Below are 24,946 nucleotides of genomic sequence, written 5' to 3'. Positions count from 1 at the left end.
CTATAAATTTATACATATTTGAGATAATCATATGTTTCCTCTTTTAATTTGCGTAAAATTATGGCGCTCGCTATAATGGCTATTTTACACGCGCACTCTTATCTAAAAATGGCATTCCGCGTATCCCATTTCATTGCACGTTGTTTTGATACTACAATCAGCATTTAATAGGGCGCGCATTGGGTGGCCGGGCTATCGGTGTATGAGCGATTAAAAAAGAAGTCGCGTCGAGATTTCGCTGGAGTAACGTTCTTATCCTCCTCCTCTTTTTCTTCTCGCTCGGTTCGTCCTCGGCTCTTTCGTTTCGTCCTTACAGAACGGAACGATTACCTATAGCGACGCATTCGTAGCGTTTAATTACGCGATTAATCTCACTTATGAATTTGCGAAGGATTTTTGCCGACGCCTTGTTAGGCGCTTCCTCGTGCGGGACTGCGGCCGGAAAAATGACGGCTCCGTTTATTTCTAACGAGCAATCTATCTCCGCGACGACGCCTTCATCATGGTAACTTGGTCGTTACCATATGTTTTCTATTTAATTACACGTTGGGTTTTCTGTTTGATGTGCTTTATTTAACGCACCGTGAGAGAAGAAGTTGAGACCGCGCCCGTCCACCTGCGTGCGCGCGCGTACACGCGTGCGACACGCACTTCAAAGTATGCGCGAGCATACGACTGTATTTACGTACGTGCGGCCACGTGCGTAACGTTTATAGCAGCGCATACCGTAAGAGCGATTATACTCGACCGTCGTAAACGCCACGGAACGATCTCTCTCTTTCTCTCTCTCTCTCTCCACGGGTGTTGGCGAGAGCCCGGAAGATCCAGGAAATTGGATTAAGCCTTAAATGCATCCTAACGCACGCGCGACCGCGCGGAAGATAACAGTCGGCCGCGCTTATCGTTCACTCACCAGGCATGTTATATTTCTAAGAGAGTTTGCTTAGAAAGATATGTACAATATGTACATACGCGCATGTGTACAGTTACAGAGAAGGACGAGGAAAATCTAGCGGCGTCGACCAAAGTTTCAAGCGCTACAAGTTGCCTCCTAACTAAATAAACGACTTCATTCTACGTGCATCGAGATGCAATGACGTAGAATACAAATGACAGTAATCATTTTCCCCGTGGATGATGGACATTTCTCTTTGAGTGAAAACCACTCAAAGGGAAGACGGACGCGCGATTACAGTTATTTATTTATCGCATATAAATGTGTATTTTCATTTACCTTCGCTCTTATCTTAGAAATTACTCGTCTGATTTTTATCATTTATCTAGCGGCACCGATTCAGCTTGGCGACTCGTTCATCTCAACCCTTCGCGATCGCTGCAGGGTCAATAACACCGAATCGACGACGGAGATCTCGATCAACCCTGACATCCGCGAAGAATGCGATCGAGGGTCTCCGCGCCGATAAGTATCTCGATCGTCGATCGACCCAAGCTAATCTTTCAAGTATACCGAAACGTCTGGAGAAACCTCGTCTCTCCAGAGGCGGCGTCACAACTTTCGCGCGACCGGTTATTATTTCGCGCGCCATCGCATCGTGCGAGCCTGTGTGAGCCTGACGAGCCGGCGATTAATCCGGAAACCTTTAATACCGACGATGTTGCAAGATTACAGCAGGGTGAAAATATCCATCGATTTTCGTTGAAAGTCCGTTCGTATCGCGTACAATAGATGAGACATGAAACTGATTGCGAAGAATATCAACTCTGACCGCCAGACACTAAATAGTAGCTTGTAATTAATTTTACAATGAATAATTGTAACGGTAATGCGATATTACTTCCGCAATTTACTCACTCGGGTCAAATTGTGAGGCGGTTATAATAAATTTTCCGTCACGCGAGTCAAAGCTTATCGCTTAAAGCTCGAACGCTGCGCGCTGCGAGCCTGGATAAAGGATAAATCGAACGTTCGTGTATTCGAGAAAACGAGGAATTCGAAAGAAATCGCAGATACAAAATGCTTCGGGTGAAGCAGTTTACAAAGCGGAGTCCCCTCGTTACGTAAGATATGCAGATACCTATATATCTATGAAGCATACGCGTTTGCCCAGCGACTTCCGCGTAATCGGTTAAGGATACAGTTTACACATTTACCTTGAGTATCTACGCAGAATTTCTCACATACACGGCGAATTTCGTAATTATTCCAAAGCCAGAACTACCCTGCGCGATGAATGCCGGAAGAAATACGGGAACCGGAGAGTCTCGCTTGCGGTTGATTATGCTCGCTTATTATATGAAATTGCCGGAGAATTGCATCGGTTCGCTCAAAAGTTTTAACGTCGAGGATTATCAGATGCTCTTTAAACGGCCGTGCGCGCGCGTGTGGTAATCGCTTCCATTCGTGATCGTTATCGGAATTAGGGAGCATTAACTATGACTGAAAAATGCCGGCAGTCGAAACGACTCGAAACCAAGAACGGTCGGTAACGTTCTACGATCTACATTGTAATAGTTGTGAAAAAATTCAATTATTACGAAATGGCTTTAATATTATTTATTGTCATTTTAGATGGATTTTTGTCTCAAGTCCATGTGCGAGCCATTCTATAATATTTGAAATCAAGGATTTAAAAAATTTAATTAAAAAAAACTTGGAATAAATCGAAAAATCTTAATAGCAAGAAACAACGCCAGAATTTCGGAGTGCCAGATTTTCGCTCAAATCAAAGCACATAAAACTTTTCTCCGTGTTCTCGATTGGTTTTGGCCGAATTTCGAAGATAAAAAAAATGTTGATCAACGATGACAATATAAGATCTCTCGTCAAACTTCATTGATCGAGAGGCACTCGATTCCGGTCCCTGGCGAGCGTACACGCCGGTGGCGCAACCGTTCCCGAACGATACTCATCGAAAAGGCCGGTCCAAGCCGTTCAAGCCGGCTGGCACGGCCGGCACGACAACGCGAGGCGCGCAAGAATTTGCTGTTGCAACGGATCGATATCTCTCTCGCGGACCGACGCGACGCGACGGTCGACCGCGCGAGCCTCGCGGATCAAACGACCGGCCGCGGAGTTTAACGCCCTGCATGTAGGCTACTTTGCAGTTCCGTGCACGACGGTGAAAGTGCACGCAGGCGCGCACGCGTGTGCGTGCACGCATACACGCGGTCGGCCGGCTCGCTCCATTCGCCTCACGCGCGCACCTCAGCCTGTCCTCTTATACTCGGCTCGTTCGTTTGTTCGTACATTCGTTCGTTTGCGCGTGCGGTTCGCATTGACATTGGGAGAAAGAAAAATCTTTCCCCTTTGTGGCGAAACGAGGAAAATACGACAAAGTGACTCTAGGACCTGCCGGAGAAGATTTACGTAACACTTGGAGCAAGACTACAAAACAGCGGTTAATTTCTACCACGTCGGATATTATGAAAGGTTTCTGTTATTAACCCTAGGAAATATATGGACAGGCGTTTGACGACGTTGTCTAGAAGTAAAGGAGCACGATTGTCGAGTACGATGATAATCAAGTAATCGTGTTGAAAAATATTAATTTCTATGATTGTTGAATTATTTTTTATATACTAGTGTGATTTTATGTTTTAAATTATCATCTTTTTACAATCACAATTATCAAAATTTATAATTGTATCATATTTTAATTATTTGAAACTATCTAATGTTATTTCAGATTATTAGCTTAATTTGGGCGAGCTATTCGCATTCGGTGGAACGAAACGTTGCGAAGCGCGCGAACAAATATGCGGTAAATCATGACGAAATTTCGTTTTATAGAGAAAGTTCAAGGGCCCTGGTACTTTGGTACCTCGCTTCGGTGGGCTGGTTGAACGGGGCTCGACGAGCGTCGCCTTTCCTCAATAACTCAGCGCGTGCCTGGAGTTACGAGGAGCGCCGATGTTTTATTCATGGGGTTCGCGTCGTCCTTTTGTAATTACACTAGTCGGAGCGCGCGGGAGCGCAGAGTGCATAGGTGCATAGCTCTCTATTTTCGATTGGAAATTCGATTCGATCGCGCGTGCACGCGACGAACGACGAAATGGTATCCGCATCCGCGCGCGGCAATAAATTATACGCGCGATAATAACAAATCGCTGCCACCGGAGCTGCGATCGTTCTCTTTCTCACCGTCTGTCTTTCTTCCGCCACCTAATCTAAGAATAATTAACGATAATTGCGGAGCTCACGACCGTGAAGCTATTGCGTCGCTTGATTGAACGATTTATTGTTGATCGATTTTATTTACTCGGACGTTCGTTTACTTTCCGTTACTGCCCGGCGAAAGTCACCTCGGATCTCGGGCGCGATTATTCGCGTTCGTTATTTATCGGCCGATTTAACTTCAGATAAATTTTCACTTCGGTACGCCGCGTTTTTGTACCGGTTACATCTGATCTAGCAACGCGGAATTATTTCGCTAATATATCATTAACCTCGGAACGGTCGAGTTGATTCTACGAGATTTCTTTTTTTTTTTTTACACGTCGTTAAACTACCGGTAATCAATCTTAAAGCGAAAAAAAGATTAGGACAAAATTGAAAAGTAATTATCCGCGTGAGTATTCTAAAATCGAAACTTTCTCTAGCAATATAAATTACAGATTATTAAAAACAATTCGCTAAATGAAATATTCAGGAAATTATTTATAAACGATTTTTATCGACAAGTATATTGAATGCTACTGCAATCGAGGGTTTCGATCAACGTTTTGATTAACGGATACAGAATTGCGCGCTCATCCCCTTGAGGTATGTGAAAGATATTACTGCTTTAAGCGCAAAGGGGATTACGTTGGGCACGCAAAAGCGCTGAACACACGAGGAAATACACCGCGACACCTCTCGTCGCAGCCATCCACCGCCGGGATATTGAATCGCCGGTTATCTCAACGGTAATCGCACTCGCAGGAGGAAGCAAGCGAGCCGATTTCGAAGCCACGGGGCAAACTACAGGCGGCGTCTTCATACCGTAAGCGCACGCGTAGAATCTCACGAGATATGAAAATGTGCATCTACGGGCGGATATTTCGCAGTTTCCCATGCCGCTTCTCGTCGTCGGTGTCCATGCAGCGTTTGCCTCCCTGCCGATTAAATCCACCTTTCGCAACGATAATAACTAACTTTCGTTTCCTCCTCCGCGGGCGATTTGTACCGCGAGGCGAGTATGTCAAACGGAATTAACGGTAACGATTGAAATGTCCGAAGGAAACAACGCTGTGTTCCGAACGTTATTACGCATAATTTACTCGCCGAATAGATTTGCTTTGAGCGTGAATCGACGAAAATTTGCAATGCCTATGTGCAATTTTGCCAATTTTACACGGAACATTAGTACACTAATTCATTTTATGCACTGCTGAGACATGAATAATTGTTTTAGCTCTAAGCAGATATTAAAATTATTTTCTATCATTCTCAAACGAGAATATATAAAAATGGCTTTCTCGAGAAGAAAGTTCATATCTCGTGTGCCTCGGCAGAAATATAAACTTCCGTCCGTTAATAACTTTCTTCAAAGCCGATCCTTAACTTTCCACGCTATAAAAAATTCATAACAAATGTCTATCTTTTTATATTAAATCGTATAAGTCTAGGATTTAGATCTCAACAGAAAGAAAATTAATTGAGTAAAGCTTAGATAATGTTCTTCGATGTAAAAATGAATTTTGTTCGTTTAAAATGCTTTGCATCTTTGAAACCATCGCCTGAATCGTTCTCTACAGGAGATTAAGCACTCAACAATATCAAAAGCGCTGACGCTTCCGTCGAGTCTCTTCCGAGAACTCTTTCTCTTCTTAGTCGCGCTTGATTCTCGCCTCGAAAAAAAAGAGGGTCTCCTGATGTAGACCCGAGATCGGCTTATTATTCCAGAAGGCGTTCCGCGGTCGTGGCAATATCTACTCCGCGCTTGCGATGCACGCAATGCACGCGTGACATCCGGCCCTTCCTCTCGCTCACGCACGCATCTTAGAATTTTATTAACGGTAAAATTTTTCGCGAGACAAATGTCTAACTCCGTTCTCCACCTCTAGCGAATTAATTTCACATAACATTCCCAAGTACGTCCCTCCACTTTGTGCTAAGTGTTTTCGAGCTTGTTTTCCTAGTTTTTCCTAGTTTCATTGATACCCGACCAGTATCGGAATTTAACAGGTGCGCGGAGAGATTTAAATATTTACAGTACAGAAGAAATCTATGAAGTTAAAATTCATAAGTCAGCATAGATATATGACGAAAAATAAAATATAAAATCGGTAATAATGATATAATAATATTATATAGTATGTAATAACATCTGTTAATAAATCTTATTACGTTATAGCGGCTCTTTCACGACTATAAATTCGGCTTTGTACGCAGTGTGCGACGTCACTAATTCAAATATCATAATTTTTTGGCACGAGAACTACAATCAATAATATCAGACGTTGGCATAAATTATCGTTGGCACCTTCGATGCTGCGAGCGGTTCTTTCGTACGTAAAGCGAAATATACGTCGCCCCGCGTCTTTGCAACGTAATTAATGCATACAAATTCGCGAATAAAAGCGCGCGTCGCACAAATTCCAGGAATGATTATCTCGACTTATATTTCCACGAAATTCCGGCGTACACGGTCTTGGAACCCGTCGTCTTTGGACCCCTCGTGCGTGCGTGTATACGTATACATTTATATGCCGGGGGAGGTATTTATATTCAAGACGATAAGAACGTGTTAGTCGATTCGCGCTCGTGCAAACGTACCTTTACACATGTTGCTTACGACGTGCCGCAAGTAACGACATTATTCGCGCGTATGGAGGAGGGAAAAGGGGACATCGGGCGCCATAAAGAGGTCCTCTGACGATTGTGCACGTGCCAACGATGTGTACGGTGCTTTATGACGCTAACGCTTTAACGACACCGGCCATGCTTCTCTACTTGAACTGCATATTAAATATTAAACGATATCGGTGGCTCTCGTCAATGAGCCGCACGTAGTATGATCGAATCCGGGAGAAAAAGAGGAGAAAAAAGCTGCTGACCCGCGGCAGTCGTTATCGCAGCGAATCATCAAAATTTTCCTCGTCTTTACGCCTAACAGAATCTCCGTCATAATGTGTTTAATGAGTGCCGGAAGATCGTTCGAGTAATTGTCTGATGGTCTTTTCCATTTTCCATCTCTGGTCGTTTTTAATCTTTCGTTCGAATCTCATTCATCCCATTGTCTCGCACTGATAAAAATTACGCAATCGCGGTTTAGATAAATTCATACGAACGGTTTCACTTTTCGCTTTGCCGCACCTAAGAGAAAATCACGCGACTGACCTTCGTAATTTACTTTACGAGTAGTAGTAGTAGTAGTAGTAAATCACAGAGTAATAATGCCAAATGCGGTTTAAATTGCTTTCTAATTGCCATGCAAGAATATTAATTGCATGATTGACGAACTTTAAAACAGAATGTTAAAAAACTATATCCGTCATTGAATTTTCGCACAAGATGAACAATTTTGAGAAGATATCAACTTCTGTGATTAAAAATATGAAAATCTGATTAAATATAAAAATACCAAATAATATGTGACGTGTAATAGATGTTTACTTAAGTTACTGTCATCTTTTGACTCGTATATTATACTACGGCATATATTTAATATTAAGTTGCTGCTATATATATATATATATATATATAATATTAACTCCGTAGACGTTATTTATTCTTCGTGGCTACTGCGGCTATATACGCGCGCGAATAAAATTAGCCACATTTGATTAAGAGACATGAGATTTCCGTGATGCAGATACGTAGTTGTATTTCATCGCCGGAAACGTAATCGATCTGTCTGTCGGATTGCATCGAGTCGCGCTATCCTACCAAGCATCCGGTACTTCTACCGAGGCGTAAATCTCGACGGAGTATACCGAATTAAACGCGATAAAAAGTTATCCACGCGTCGATAGCTCGATTTCACTACGGTGCGGTTCACGTCAAATTAACCGGTTACAACGGAAACGCTTCGGGCGGACGGGAAACGAAATTCGAAATCAAGTACGACGAATCTGAAGTGCGACGGTTTGCGTAAATCACCGACGCATAATTAATCCTGACGAAATTAGTAATGATACATGTATGACGGGCAAGTAGATAACGCATAAATATTAGATAAATCTTCGAGGCGAAACGTAATTGGACACTGCAGCTCGTTACGAAAACTAGACACAGATATTTACCCTGCATGCTACAAAAGAGTACTTTACTGGAGATATTTTATGTTGCTAATTATAAGTTGACATGAACATTATTTTTGCAACGTGGAAATTCGTACTCGTGAGGATTCAGCGATACCGGTTTCAAGCTAATCGTTTCAGCGCTAATATCCAGATGAGAGTCCGGACACACAGATCGAGTGCGTCGGCGGGCTCGTGAATTTCTCCGGTTAGCGTATCGCCGCGGCAAATTAACGGTGAAGCGTTTCTTGCTGCTCATCTATAAAGAATGATCTACTTAACGACAACTAATCCGCGACTGGTCCGTAAATATCACGCGCAAGAAGCGGGTCGCGTGTTTTCATTTCGCGAACGACGTATCGCGTAATTTTCATTTATTACGTATAGGCGTCTTGTCCGATAAACTCGGGCGAGCGCAAGCAAATAATGCGATGTCCAGGGAGAGTAAATAGCGCGGTTGGCTGAATAGGAATTATTTTCACGCGCGACGCAGATAAGAGATGACGAACGTTTCACGATTGGCGGCACGTGCACTCTCGTACACGTATACATATAGTTACAGAATATTGGCTTGTTCTTGCCTGCATTACGATGCTCGACATCTAATAAATAAGCAATTGACAAATGAACGAAACTGTGTGTAGTACTGGACTGCTGTAACAAACACTTTCGAATCCGTCTATTACCCAGCGCACGCGATTCCAACGGGTGAGAGTCGCTCTCAGAGAGCTATTTGCTCGCGTTTAATTTCTTTCATTGCCGTATTTAGTATCTAGTATTTAATGCGGCCACGTGACTATTAATTTTATTTGTTTAATATGAAAGTTTAATAAAGCACTGTAAAATGAAAATGAGACGATCACGCTTAGCCTTTCGCTACTCAGAAATGTGTAATTATCTCAACTCTATTGAGTTCTTTTGCAAATATCGTTATATCTCTTTTAATGATGGAAGGAAATTATAAAGAAGATTAAATAATCGTTCATTTTAATGTTATCAAAAATCAAACTAGAGAAGTATCAATCGGTTCATTGCATCGCAGCAATTTTAAGGCGCGTAATATCGAACCTTGGCAGTTTAAGAATCAAATGTACGAAGAAGATCCGAATTTCTTACAAAGACATTGAAAAATTAATATAAAGAAATAACTCTATAAAGCTATTCTTATAATTATTTTCGCGTTGAAGAGAAATGTCTTCCAAGGTAACATTTTAAAACGTTATAGCAGTCATGAAACAAGGTATGAATCGAGCGTGAAAGACTTCTAAATTGAATTTCTACTTTCGGCATTTGCAATCTGCCTTATATCAAGTCTTCAATTCGATGTTCTTCGAAAGGTAGAAGACGTCAAAGAAGAATGCAAGAGGGACTACATACGTGATGTTAGCGTTGAAAGGTCTTGTCCGTGCCGATAACTAGAATGTATACATACTATAAAGTTACGAAGGCACGAGAGTACATTACAGTATCGAAAGTCCATTATTTCGCGGCAGGTGCTTTTTTCGCGGCTGTCTGTCGATTAGCGAGCGTTGTCGGCGTAAACGTGCAGGCTTCGTTGGAGTAAATAGACGGCGGAAGATAAATGAGCATGGCGGCGAGGCGAAGTTAAATTGCATAAAAGCGTGATTAGCCTCGATTCCAGGCTGGCGAACACCGCGTCCGGCCGGGCGTGATCGACGCGATAAAATATAAGCGGCTGAAAAAAATTCAAGACTCCCAAGGTCCTCGCGATCCTATTGTTCGCGCACCGCAGTTTCCTTATTCGCCGTCTCGGGGCGGTGCCTCGTGTGATCCTGCCCGCTACGAGAAGGAATCTCGAAGTGCCTCGGCAGCGATAATCCGAACCGTCCAATTAGTAATAATTACTCGTTGTCCACGTGGCGAAACGACGGCTAAATACGCACCGCTCTCTTTCTCCTTCTCTCTCAGCTTCCGCCGCGTCGCCTCACAGGTGTCACGCGATAAATTAACATCGCGACGATAATCGTCAGTCTCGTTCGCTTTACTTTCGTTGGATCGTACAAGCGAAGCCGGCTCGTCAGCCAACCGATTTTCATCCAAGGACGCCCATTATCGGTTCCGAAATAATCGCCGATAAATTTTCATCGTGTCAAGGCCAGCAAGCGCGGACGCGCCCACGTCCTCGCGATCGCGATCGACCAATCGGGGCACGGTGATTAACTTGCAGATCAAGCGTTATCGCTAGTGATTAGCGCGGATCTCATTTAAATCAAACATCGCATCCCCTAGATTCATGACATTTTACTGGTTGGATAAGACGTTGTTCGTGCTTGATAAGTAAAAAAATATAAATTCGCAAATTTTCTAGAAAAGACATGCAAACGGACCAAAATTCTGAGACTCACTTCCGACATGAATTAGATAACCGATATAATAAACAAATTTAGTCATTCTAAATTCCGTATATTTTAGACTTTGTCTCCTGCTTTTTAATAAATATATATATATGTATGTATATATATATAATATATATATGTATATGTATGATTTTTAATAAAGAAAATAATTTATAAAAATATTATGTTGGCGGCTAGTAAAAGTTCAAGTTCATAATTATAATCGACGCAAGATCCATCAGATATCTTTACGTCTTTTTATCAAGAACAAAGTGTGGAATAGTACAATATAATTTCATACTTTACATGTAAAGCTGTACAAAATTACTATAGAGTTTAATTAAATGACTTTGGTATGAGATATTACGTGACAATTTGGTTCTGCTCGGCAGGTGCTTCAGTGGGTATCATAACGAGGATTTATGGGTCGAGCATGGATACGACATAGTGCGATGTTCCGTCGGGCGCAATTTGTGATTACGGAAATTTCCGTGTCGCGCGTAAATAACTTAGACGGCACGGAGATAATGAAATTGATCCTACATTTCATTTACGCGACTTTATTTATTGTGATAGAAACCCGAGCGCTGGAACGTAGACGATTATTAGTCGATCGACCATGCGATTATGCGTGTATTAAAATTTATAAGGGACATCGAGCTAGGCCATCGCGCGTTACCATCGGCGTTTATCGAAGATTCATCTCGTCCGGACCGTGGTCGAGATACTATACCTACATCGAGCGCGTAACGCGCGTTCGCCGCGGGAATACAACGATGTAACGACGAAAATGATCAAAGATGCATCGACCAGCGACGTAATACGCGTCTTTAACGGGTTAAAAATCTTTATTTCGCTAGACTTATGCTGCGTTAACAAATTTTATTTGTTCCTGATATACCGATAAAATTGGCGCACGGAGCGCGATGCTTTCTGAAGAGTCTAATGAATAAATCGCGCTTCGCGCTTGCTTCATTTTCCAGGAGACAATCGGTTATGGTGCGCGACAAGGAGTACACAGAGAAAAGAAAATTTAATCACTTGCGTTAAACGTATAACTACACGCGGGTGTATGAAAATTATTCGCAACAGGGGTACCGGTATAAAAAGCCTCGGCGCAATTATCGGCGTTCACGTATCGGAAGAATGCCACGAGCAGTGGGCTTGGTTCGATCGGCAGGACAGTGCTAATAAGGATATTGGAATGCAAGCGTGCGGCGTAATAATCAACGGTTTAACTATCATCTGTGTTATTAGCATTTCCAGCATAATTCGGGGTCAACCCGGAGTGATTGTTCGTAGCCGATTTTGCTTGGTTGCACGCACCTAACCATAGACTAACGTCAGGATTAACGGCCGTGCGAGAACATCTTTAAAGGCAGACACCTTGCCCAATCGGTATTTTATCCAACGACAATGGCTCGTTATGTGACGCTGCGACATTTTTCGCGCCACTTTTCCGCGAACGCGCCGAGTTTCGGAGTCGCATGGGCAATTATTATTGTTACCGTGAATGGTCATCCGGGACAAGCACTTAGTACTAATTACAGGATTCTCCGAGCAATTATTTTGTTATTCCGAGGTCGTCGTAGGGATCGCAATCACTTTTATGGTAATCGTTAGCGTTAAACGCACGTGTCTCAGAATGCATTCATCGCGAGAACGCGAAGAATATTCGCGCGTGCGTTCCTCATTACGGCTAGATACAACATTATTATTATTGCGAATTAATCTCTTAGGCGTAATTGGAAAATCATAGAGCAGCCTGTAAAAATACTATACAACATTTTCACCTGTTATTCTATCCGTCAATTATCAAAAGCGCGCGTCACATGGAATTTCTTATATAACTCATATACTTGAAATGTAATATATGTATATATTTCTACACGATCTACACTATACCTACATATAAACATATAATAAAAATAAATTTAAAAATATCATTCTTGAGTAAACCTATTAATATAATTTATGTAACGTTTTTCTTTGCCTGGATGCAAATCAAGTATGCAAATTCTTCGCGAGTGCACATCTTGACTCGCCGACTCGTTAAGGACAAGAATACAAATCTTCCGGTTTTTCATCCTCGCTCGTAAGAGAAGAAAAAAATTGTTCGTTTTTATCTTTTCGATATAAATAAAAAAAATACTTACGTTACGGACGATCTCGATCTCGATCTCTTCCATTCATACCAAGCTGTCAAATCATTTCTGAAATGCACGCTGCTTCACGTTACGACGATCGTAATTTCTTAAGTTCACGTTACGTTACTTCGCGTCCGTCGCGTCCCGTTACGTTAAATTCATCGTAATCCCGGCATAAGCCACGTTCATGCTGCAGCCACTCGCGCGGCCGCAAACTATGACTAATAGCTTTCGTTGCGTTATTTATGGCGAAGCGTCGATTACTTCCTATGCGCCGGCACGATCGAGAAACGTCCGCGGCTTTCGCGATCGATCGATCGTGGCGAAACGACTTCTTTCCAGTCTTCAGCACCTGAAGAGGTCGTCCATCATCACCTCCGTGATGATGGAAATCAATGGGCTAATAGACGTGTCACTAGATCACACAAGTGGTACACACATTCGTCTTTCATCTCGCACTAGAATCAATGCATGGGCTATTTTTAATTAAAAGTTTGTGTAATAAGAACATCGAAAAATATAAAAAGACAATCACTCTTTTAAAAATTTGAAACAATTACTTTAATTGGAAAATTCAATATAATTTAAATTTTATTAATTTTATTATATTTTACATTGTTCTTGATCGCAATTTATTTTGATTGATCAAGTTCTTAACAAGAGCTTAATCAATCAAAATTAATGTCATACTGAACTTTTAAATCTAATTAGCTTTAACTAAAGTGAACTTCCTAACCAGGAAGGCTACCAGATTTCGAATCACGAGTGACGTCTCTTGATTTGCGATCGCTACGATTTATATTATCGTATTTACATAAACTACTCGATTACGATTATCTAATATTGAAACCGTCGGTGTTACTCCAGTTTTGAAGTACGACGTACGGACGTTGTCCAGGTAGAAAATGCCATCAACGCGGTAAATTTATATGCAAAGTCGTAACTTTGCAAATTGAACGCATGTAATAAGTCCTTGGCACGTTATTTCTCGCGGGTCGTGATTAATTGCCGAGTTTCTCGCGACCGCCGAGAGATGTCTTTTACAACGGCGAAGTTAGACCACATCGCGTGTCGCGTAGCGAAACTCGGCTGATTTATAAGACGCGCATCCTCGATTCGATCGAGGCTAGACACGATACCGCGAATCGAACGCGAGAGTGACCGTCGGAAAAAGGAGAGAGAGGACATCGAGAAGAAGAGGAGAAGACCTTTGAAGCGCGCTGCATCGCTGCGGGTCTTCTCTTCGCCGTGTGTGTCTCTTCGGCTCGCTTCTTCTCTTCATCTCCTTCCACTTAAATCTGTTTTTTATCGTGCGCGCGAGAGATTCACGATTCCTCGAATTCGAAAAACTGGTTTCGCAACTTTTCGCGATTCAACGAAGCACAGTCCGATGAGTGGCAAACATTTGTTGCCGCCCCGTCATCCGTTACGGATCAAATTGATGAAGATTGATTGCCAAAGATTGGCTGTGCGTGTGCGTGCGTGTGTGTGTGTGTGTGTGTGTGTGTGTGTGTGTGTTGATTGTTTTAATGCGTGCGGAATGTCGCGTGTTATATGAAGGTAAAACGAAGTTGATGTCTCGATCGCTTATTAACGAACTAAAAAGTTTCGATTTAATTAAACCAAGATATATATATCGACGCGTGCTTATTACATATAAAAAGAGAAATAGCATTAACAAACAACCATTTTGCCAGGCAAGACTTGTAATTATGCGAATAAAACGACAGGTCTCCGATGCTTTTGATTTGTGATATATCTGCTTTACATAAAATCACTCATTTGCAATTGAATGACGATTTTTTTGCCAAATATTATAAATTGCTGTTCGCGTTTATTTTGCGATCTGCCGAGCGGACAGTCGAGACTGCATTTTAATTAGTTGTAATCGTGAACGCCGCGGTCACGCGTTTATTCGCGCGCCGCAGCGTCGCGTATTCGTCAAGGCTGCGTAATCGCGGCGGCTGTGGTTCGCTGCGACAAACCAGATTCTTCACGGTTAACTGCGGCCGGTTTTCACTGTTGACACTATCACACGCTGCGCGCGTCTCTCTTTCGAGACGAGAGAAGCGTACATAGGTATAGGTATGCTATACTGCTATACGTCTATTATATTGCCGGGACTTATCGCACATCAAATCGTCTTATCGATGCCCGAGCGAGTCGCTGGGATCTGACTCTCGATATGAGAGAGAATGTTGCCTGCGCTGCCGTCAAATAAATGACTTTGTGTGCACGTTCCTCGTGTATCTGCCAATTATCCCCCGTGGAATTAATTGATAGGGCGATCATATCGTCGTTTTATCGTTGACGGAATAGATACCGCGTGCCCTTATTTTCTTAATTATTTTCAACTTTGTTCGGCGTGGCACGGCAAAAAACTGATGTCAACGATAATCGGTCGCGATGCAAGAAATTTCCTTGAAGATCCCATTTTGCGTATTCCTTTTACATACATATTTTATATAGAGTACGCGTAATTGCGATATTCATGCGGTGATATGGTTATTCCATGGAATTTATTAAGTCTTGAAATATAATTTCTAATTAATTAATAGAAAAATGTTGCGATTGAACAACTCAAGACCTCGTTTGACAGAATTCGCATTTCGGGGAATGATATTTCTTCTCGATAAATTCTGGGGACTCTTTCGTTAATTTCACACAGACCAACAAGAAGCACAAACTTGTTTATAGAATTTTTCATTAATTTTCTACCGATAAATCATGTTTCGATTCTTGATTCCACATCGCTTTTCAGAAAGATAAATCTTTAACATTTATATAAACTCTTCTATCCACATACTTATCAGATCCTTTCTGAGCGGATCCCTCATAAGTTCCACGCATGCATTTTAAGATCAGAAATATTTTTCAACCAGTACCTACTCGCCCCACAATGGCACGCATATACAAATTCATATAATTCGCGTATTCGCGTCTTAACATACGTTGCTGCGCACGAGCCAGGATTCGACCGCAAGGAAAGGGCAAAGACCTGTCGACTTACATCAGATTACCGCGGCGCGATGATCATCGATGACGACGCGAGGTCATTCATCATCCTCGTGACACGACGTACAGAATCACGACCTGTTGCGCGTACACACAAGCGCATATATATATATATATATATATATATATATATATATATATATGTATTGCGCGAACCGAGGAAACCGTTATCAACGCTTGGCATATTCAACCTTCTCAGACTTACGTCGCAAGTTCCTCTCAGTACACGCATAGTTTACGGTTAACTGAAGAGTTCACGTATGACTCTGCATCCCACGCGACGAAATGAACATTCCTCTAAATCTCTCCCTCCCTTCGTTAGTATAAAATTTCGGTTTGGTCAAGCACCGCCGGATATTATAATCGCGATAACGACAATGAGAATTTTCCTGGAGGTTTTCAAATGCATAGAAATATAAATTAGATCAATTTGATAATAAAATTGAGAAACACAAAAGAACATAAGGAAGATAAGATCTGGTGATTGTCGCTACGCACCGATTTATGGAGAACGGTGAAGCGCACGCACGCACGCACACACACACACACACACACACACACAACAAGCGGTTTTACTCGGATTCTTCATCAAGGATGAAATTAATCGCAGCGAACAGACAAATATATATTATTATGCGAAATGATAAATTATCAAATATTTGCAAAAACGTATAGAGAATTTTAATCTAGTAAATAAAAATTTAATAAAAAAATTTACTAATATTTTATTTAATAAAAAATTAATTAATGTGTAGCATAATTAAAATAATTAAAAAAAAATAAGAATTGAAAAAAGTTATCTTGTAAAAGGGTCTTCAATCAACTGTCAAAATCAGGAGCAACAGGGTAAAAGAAAATTGGAAAATCAATTTGGACTTTAAAGCATTCAGAGCGTGTTCTTAAGGCTACTTCTCTTGCAAAATTATCTCTCCTTTACTTCCCCTCGGCGAGGCATATATTACCGCGGTAGGACGAGTGCACCTCGTAAATCACTCGTCGTTCTGCAACTCGCTAAAGTACAAAAGAGAAACAATGACTGGTTCTGCAAGAGTCATACATACACACGTAAGATGCATACCGAATGCTGCGTATAACTGTCTACGACGAGTAACGACGCATTTGTGCTGCATTTCCAAAATCGAGATTTAAATTTATCTACGTCTTTAGAAAAATATTGTTTCATGTACGGCAGAAATATAGAGACAAATAGAAAGCACTAAATACACACAATTATACGCGACTCTCTTCTTATATGTAATCAAAGTACCGTATTGATTAAATTCAACTTTCCAATTTCAAAAAATTTCTAATAAGATATGATGATGATACCTTGAGCAAATTTATATTACTAGAATATTTACTTAACCGCACCTGCCAAGAAGAAATTATCGCGCAAGATGGTCGTGGGCGTTAGTGGGTCGTCACGAAAAGAAAAATATTTTTCCGGAAAGTATTCCAAACACTCAGGCGTGCGTGATTTATGTATCACATAGCGGATAGCTGTAATAAGCCGCGCGGCATATAGGTGCTCGGCAGATCAAGATCAGCGTTTCGTAACGACGTACCGCAATTTCTTATACGTATGCCTGCCGCTCGTCCTCAGACTTCGCGACGATATAAGTAAATAAAACGTATCAACGCGACATAAACCTCATATAGATACCTGTACTACAAACGGATACCGCGGACCGTTGCGGACACCCACGTGTAACAGGGCATCTCGTAATCTGTCGGACGCTCGGCGTAAGCAGGATGCCGTCGCGATTACAGGTGCAGAAATGGTCAGGTGAAATTTCACAGTTAACATTCTCGGCGAATCTGATAAGCTAACGTCTCATTGAACGTTCCGCATCTAAACGTTCCTCCTCGCTTAACGACGACGCGCGAACACACGTCGAATCACAAATGCGCGAAGCGCAGAAGGCTCGCGTTACTCGAAACTCGTTTGCAGAAAGATTTCGCAAGTCTGCAAAATCTATTTGCTAAGCCGTGAAGCGAGAGTAAGGCGAGATAATAAGCAAACCGGTATATTCTATTATCAATAATTGCAAAACTTCGTTATGAGGCAATTAAAAGGCTTACCTGGTGCGGTAAAGACAGCGCTTGAGGTTACTGGATTTCAAATTTAGATAACAATGTGCCCAATAACGAAAGCGTATTTGCCGACACTTATCAACGTCATATACGCATTAGAGGTGGGTAGGTACACGCGGGTTCTTCTCTGCGTGCCTGCGTGACTTACGAGACCCAAGTCTATATTTCAACGGGTGTTAAAGTCGCGGCCGCCGCGCCGATTCCATCGGTACGTTCCGGACCTCCGATCATTACGCCCGTTATAAGCCTGTCACATAGCTCATCTCGCACACGCGTTGCTTCTTACTGATGTACGCAAGCGTCTCAAATTTTTTTTCCTTTTCTATTTTTTTTACGCAATCAGCTTACTGGTAGAATTAATTTAAACCTGCACGCTTTCAATCAGTTCGAAACATCTAGATGAAAAGGTGAAGCGCTTATTGCTTCGGCTAATCATACATACAGAAAGTTCTTATCGGATTAACCGGTGTTTTGTTCATTTATTCACAGTTGATAGCTTCAGTTCGCAAAAAAATAAACTATATTGTAAATTGATCGTATTATAAAGCAATCGAGGAAACGAATAGCTCTCATTGCGCGCTCGCATATGAAAATCTCGAAAGGTTAAACCGAAGATGATGCTCTCTCGCGCACCGCTGCGTCAGCGGTACGAAATAAGACTTTCACTGAAGAGTCAAGCGTCCAGAAGTGAGAATACGAAACTCGCGATAGCTTTTACGTCTCACGAGAACTCGATTTCTGGCTTCGTCAAGCAATTCAGCCGTCTAGCGAGATCCGCGCGCGTCAACCGTAATTTAATTCACGGTTCTCCTAAGGAAGAAGGGAGATTCGCGATATTCGGCACTTGAAAGGCTCGTGAAACAAATTAATGCAATCAAACTTAATGACGGCACGATTAATTAGACGACGTATATCCTCTCGAGAGGGGAATTCCACCTTTCTCTCGTGAGATTTATTTCACTATTCTCAACCGGCCCTCCCCCCGAGCTCTCCCTCGACGCATACTTTCTTATATACCTATACAGTATAATACTTCAGTCGCGCGGTACCCAAGATTCGGACTAAAACCAAAGGCAATGCTTGCAATTACCATTTATGAGGCCGAATCTTTATTAGTCAAACGTAAACGTAGGCGTATATTACCAGGATGGAATGGAACACGCGTGGTATCGATTAAGCCAGCAATAGTATAACGTGATTTACAACGTTATGGACGCGCGAGCACGGATAAAATCAATCTTTCCTTGGACCTTCTCCGACATTTCATAAATGTAAACTAAACTTTTAATAATCCCAAAAAATCATCTTTTTAGTTAAAAGAAATTCGAACATCGAATTGCTCGCGAACTCAACATTTTACGCGGTAAATATGGTGATCTTATCAATGTTCTCGCTTATCAATGAATTAATCTTAGCATCAAAATATTTTTGTTGGTAAGACTTGTAAGCACCGATTTGCGGTAGATGTACGTAAGAGTGTAAGCGCCGAATTGGGATAGACATATGGTAGGCGCCGATTTGCGATATATGGGCTCCACCTGTCGAATGGGGCTGACGCGACAGGATCCGATTTGGAGCAGTAGGAGAAGATACTCCGAACGGTCTGCCCGCGATTCGAGGGACTGTGATCGTGGCTGTCGGTATTAATTAATAAAAGTACCCGAAAGGGATCGACTGCCGCGAGTCGGATTGTGTTTTGTGAAACGGAGCAAGCGGTAAAACTGTAAATCGAGCGAACATAATAAACGGAGCAAGTGATTTTATATGCTGTCCGACTTATTAAAAATTGCCTACATTATTGATAACTCACCGGTAGAAGAAGTAAGGACAAGGGCGAGTGCCTCGCGGCCGCCTGTCTAAGACTGAGAAAGTGCAGTAAGGGGTCCTCGGTTGCCCTCAGCTCGTCCAGCGTCCTCCTAGCCTCGCTGTACTTCTCCAAGTATTCCCAGTAAGAGTTCCAAAACGGGCCGGGGAATAAGTCTCCTGTTGACAGCGTACACCGCCATAATTAAAATCTGTCTGTACCGCGGCGTATGGAAAAAGCACCGAATTCCGTTATTAAATTACATGAGACTATCTTTCGCCGGCCGTAAAATAATTGCGCTTGTCATATCACCCGGCGCGGCGGAAGGTTTTACGTTCTCCTCCGTAATTAACAGTACCGACCAACGCGCGCATAAATGCGATGCGGTAAACGCAAAGCAGAAAATAAAATAGTGTATCGCGTGCAGCGAAGTAAACCGTGGCGCTAAAAAGGAAATTAAAATCGAATCGGAATTATTAATACATACCTCCATTTTGTTCCGTCTGTTTTTCGCGGACGAAGATACATACCCTCGTCTCTTTCCTTTTTCTTTTTTTTTTCTATTGAAAAATGATTTACTTTCGAAATTAACATTTTTGCCCGCGTTCCGTTTCCCGCCGTGAAATGCGGCCTGCACCGTGTGTAATTCGCCGATTCAACGCATCGCGAATTTACGGTAGTCCATAGGTAGTCCTCCCCAAGCACGTACGCGCCACGAATTGACATCGCGCAATTACACCCTCGGGAGGGCGGCTGCCGCGCGTAAAAAATGCTCGCTCGCACGCGTGAGTCACGGCCAGGCGGGCGTGAAAAAATATACGCGGTATCGTGTTTCGAGATAACACTCGAACGGCACGAATAAATTCCCTTCGCGGAATGTACACACGAGCCGCGGCGCCGATTTACGATTCGCCGTCGTCGTCCCGCACGATAAAGGACCGGCGGTCGTATTAATGTAAAATCGAAAAATGGCCGCGGTGATAGTCATTTCACGGTAATAGCGGCAACGCGAGATGAAGAGTAGGTACTCGGCAGCGGAGCGCGAGCTAGTCGAGAACGATTCATCCGACTCGCCTAATGCATAAAGCATGGCAAATCTCGGTCGGGGGGGTACCGCTTAATTAGCGCATTTTCTTTAAGCAACGCGCAAGAGCCCCTGTTGATCGCTCTCGCCGTTTATCACGCGCGATTATCAGGAAACGTAAAAGAAAAAAAATGGAAGAAAGAAACGAAAGGACAAGATACTCGACGCGCGCGCGATTATCGAAGGGAAGGGCGCACGGTCGCCCTTGATATAAGTTCCACTTTACCAGTTTCCTAAGATGTGCAGAGCCGAGAACTGCTCGTCTCGGGCCGTTCTTTCGCGGGGCATAATAAACTCGTTAAGGTCGCTTGGCATCGTAATCGATAATCGCGCAACGATAGCCAAGAAACTCCGTGTATATGTGCATACTCACTCGACTTGAAGGCACCGCTGTCCCAATTTTCGAGTACCCCGCGAATCTGAAAGGAAGCAAAAAGGGCGCGGTAGAATTGGCTTTTAAAATACGATGACCAACATATACAAGGAAGAGAACGGGGGAAGGGGGACCATGTATAACGTATGAAAAGAGATGACTTGAGTTCGAGGCGCGATATACGCTTCTTTTCGATTCATTATTTTCGATCTGTCGCTTCCATCGCCTGGTCACTTAACCCAAAGCCTTCATACGTAGCTTATATACTTTATGTTATCGTAAGAATACTTTCGCACACTTGCGATTCAATAACTGCCGCTGGATCATTGTTACTGTGATACGTTCGCAAAATTATTCGGGATTGTTAAATCACGTTGTTTTTATCACAGTTAAAATGTGATTTATATTTATTTAGCGCTTCACTAATATTACATTATACTAGTGTTCAAACTTATATTTAATATCGATCGAAGAAAAATGGAGCGTGGAGCCGTAACAAAATGTTGGTGTTCATATATTCTATACTTTTTAAGTAAAGAAGAACGAATTGTAATGTACGTACTGTTTTCTTCGATTGATTTCTAATCTTATGAGCCTTACTATTATATTTATATTTAATAGTTAAAAGATCATAAATTAAATATGAGTGACAAAATAAACTAAAAATGTAATTGATCGTATTAGCCGGTAACTGACGCATTTATTCAGTGATGATCTTTCTTTGTGGAGGACAGAAAATATATAAAATAAAAATATTTTATTGCTGCAGTGTTAATAAAGTAAGTTTGTCCGTGCTTCATTGCGAGAAAGACAATTTTGTCTGAATATCCATTATACATTTCATTGAACCCGGTAATTTTCTCGACGGTTAGGGACGGAAATAGTTATTTCGCTGACGGCGCACTCTCCAAGTATTCTGACCGATCGTCGGGAACATTTGTAGCTCGATGATGTCAAAGACCCTAAACGGTTCGAGGCCAGACCACGTCCTCGAGAGGAGCGTATATTTATCTGTTGACTTATGACGCAGCATTATGCCCAATCAGGACATCATCATCCAAAGAAGCACATTCGATATGAATGAGCTTGGTAATCCTCAAGACTTCCACGCACAACGCAAAGGCGGTCGGCAGGTCGTCGATAACGTTACGGTAGCTAGCAAAGCCGGTAATGTAAATTCCACGCGGCCCACATTCGCGCATAAGTCATTCTAAGGGCTTTAATATTAATCGGCTTATGATACAGTTATAGACAAAGAGGGAGATACAAGAGGGAGAAACTCCTCCGCGGCTACTCGATATGCGGATGCTCTCTTCGCGAGCTTTCTTCGCGGGCGCGATAATAAAATGGAAATAAACCGGTCCGCGCGGATAGAATAGCGCGTTACATCTGGCACGTAGTAATTAATTTCGCCGTAATAAACGTGCCGCGCGCTTCGTGAAATTGTATTACACGGTTTTGGAGCAAGAAGCACCGCGCGCGCGCGCGTGGAGGAAGGATGAGCTCGGTGGTTTTGCGTACGTGAGGTACGCAAAAGAGTGACGGACGGGATGCAGCGTTCCTCCAAGGCCCTTTAATGGCAAGGTCTTCCAGGCCACGCAGGCGGACGGAAATTATCGACGAGAGTCAATCAGCTTGCCTCCGAGCTACGAATACGTATCTATCGGAGGCACCGTGTAATCACAATAAAACTGCCGCCGCGCTGCCGCGCGCAGTGTATGTACGAGAGAGCTCAATTCCTAACAACCAATTTGTTCCGGTTTAATTGCTACGTCTCTACGTGCGCTATCACAGGAAAGCCAGAGCTCTCCTGGCTTTAACGCAGCGGCCGGCCAACAATTATCGCGATAAATTGTACGCCGATCTCGCGAGCATACTTCAAATTTCAAAGGCACGTAGACTGCAACGTTCTCTTCGCACAATGCAAACTCGAGAATGAAGGCACGGAAAATGCGAGAGAAGATCGAGAGTGGCTTTTCGTTCGAAATATCTTAACGCCGAATGGGAATGTATATACCTATCGGTGATTCTTTATAAGCAAGAAAATGTACGCGATTTTATGAAATAATGAAATCACGTATTTTTAGCTAATGCGTGAACTGCTATGATATATATAGAAGGATTTTAATCAATAAATCTGAATTTATTTTACCTCCTTTACTTTTTACTTCAATTTGAAATTATTACGTAACAGTTTAAATATAAAAACACGTAGCGTGACATAAATATATTACTTCGCGTACATGATAAATGAACTATTATAATTTAAAAAAAAAAACTGAACTCGGATTAGAGAGAACATCGAAATTGAGTTTAACTCAGTCGCTGGAACAGGTCAACGACCCATTCTTATCCGAGCCTAAAAGATTAGAAGAACGACGACATGTTGAGCTATAAAACAAGCGATAAGGTATGTGGATGAGGCAATTTCTGAAGAGAAGATCAGATCTTCGTCTCAGAGAAAACTAGACTTTCCAAAGGTAAAGAATTTTAAAACATTAGCATCGTTCAACTACTCTTCTAATTTACCAGTAATTAATAATCCTTTGATCCTATAAAATTAATATAATATTTACATATATGTATATTCGGTTCGTACATACATATATAATTATACGTTTTTTCCTAAATTGAGTGATGACTTTATTTGATGGTCATGTCGTTATATTCATTAACTATTAATGAGAAAACTCATATATATATTTTGCATATAAAACAGCAATTATATTTAAGTCGCCTCAGTATGATGTATAAGAGAGACTTAAAGTGGATATATAATTAAAATACTTATCGCGGCAAGCGATTCTTCCTATAGTAGAGAATGTCACATTCAATGCAACGAATTTTTATCGATCTCTCTCGTCCGACAGTATCGCGCGCATTACGTATCGATAAGTCACTTGGCTCGAATCGAGAAGAGAGATGATACCCGGCGTGAAATGAAAAAGGGAATGCGTATGTGTTTGTGTGATGCATGTAGAAGCTACGATACGTGTGCTGCATCGTCACGTCGTTCTCGGGCGTCACGATGCGATGCGTCGCGTCGGCGTGTCGATGCGTTTCTTATTGTCAGATACGTATCTATGTTAAGCGCGCACGCAGTGCGTGCCTCCATGCATTTATGCATCGCATTATACGCGCCGACCGACGATAGGATAGGTACAGGGTGACCCATTCGTTTTCGAGGCTGTCGAGGGTAAAGGAAGTGTGTCTATGTCTCGAGCGATCATGAATTATGTATACGTACGCGGTCGAATATCGTCATGCTGCGTCATTTACTCTCGCCGTGAACGGCAAGGAAAATAATTAATAAAATAATTACGCAAAACCGCGATCGCGGATCGCGGTTCCGATTAATCCCGGAAATCGCGTTAAATTCTACGTAAACGCCACGTGTTAAATGTCGCGACCGCACGAGCGGATCTGGTTATAAAGTCGCGTAAATTAACGATTAGACGATCAAGTAAATTAATCGGCTGTGAAATTATTAATTAAACGGGCAGTGCGCGTTTGATTCAACCGCGATCTCGTGTACATGCGTGTATGATGTATAACGCAACCCGCGATCTTGATTTTAATGACAAGATCTGAGATAAATCTATAAGATCGAGCGCTTTCCTAGCCAGCACCTCGCGAAACGAAGATTCGAGACAAACGGCGAATTAACTTACAAAAATTAAGTTGTCCTAAAATCGAAACGGCGAGACGCGGACCACCGTGTATCGTGAGATGAGCGACCGAAGACCAAAGCGCGACGGCCGCAGCTCTTCTATCCTCTGAATAGTGATGGACATTCGATTATCGATAATCTCGACCGGCATGGATATTACGACGGACACCGTGGCCAATTTTTCGCTCGTGCTGCTTTTCTCCGTCGCGCGCATACGC

The 24,946-nt window shown here is 42.3% G+C and overlaps 1 protein-coding gene across 2 annotated transcripts in view; it reads right to left on the bottom strand.

Annotated features, from left to right (window-relative positions):
* Positions 1-24,946, bottom strand: part of LOC143902529 (uncharacterized) — a 183,706-nt gene that overhangs the window by 109,381 nt on the left and 49,379 nt on the right. For both annotated transcript variants that reach the window (XM_077415515.1, XM_077415514.1), the window contains exons 4-5: positions 21,059-21,104; positions 19,608-19,780 (exon numbers count right to left, since the gene is read on the bottom strand). In XM_077415515.1, coding sequence (XP_077271641.1) covers positions 19,608-19,780; positions 21,059-21,104 — 219 coding nt within the window. The remainder of the gene's footprint in view (positions 1-19,607; positions 19,781-21,058; positions 21,105-24,946) is intronic.

Source organism: Temnothorax americanus, unplaced genomic scaffold (assembly GCF_048541705.1).
Source record: "Temnothorax americanus isolate GAGA-0224 unplaced genomic scaffold, ASM4854170v1 Scaffold4, whole genome shotgun sequence".
NCBI classification, from domain to species: domain Eukaryota; kingdom Metazoa; phylum Arthropoda; class Insecta; order Hymenoptera; family Formicidae; genus Temnothorax; species Temnothorax americanus.
This window is presented reverse-complemented; position numbering and strand designations above follow the sequence as displayed.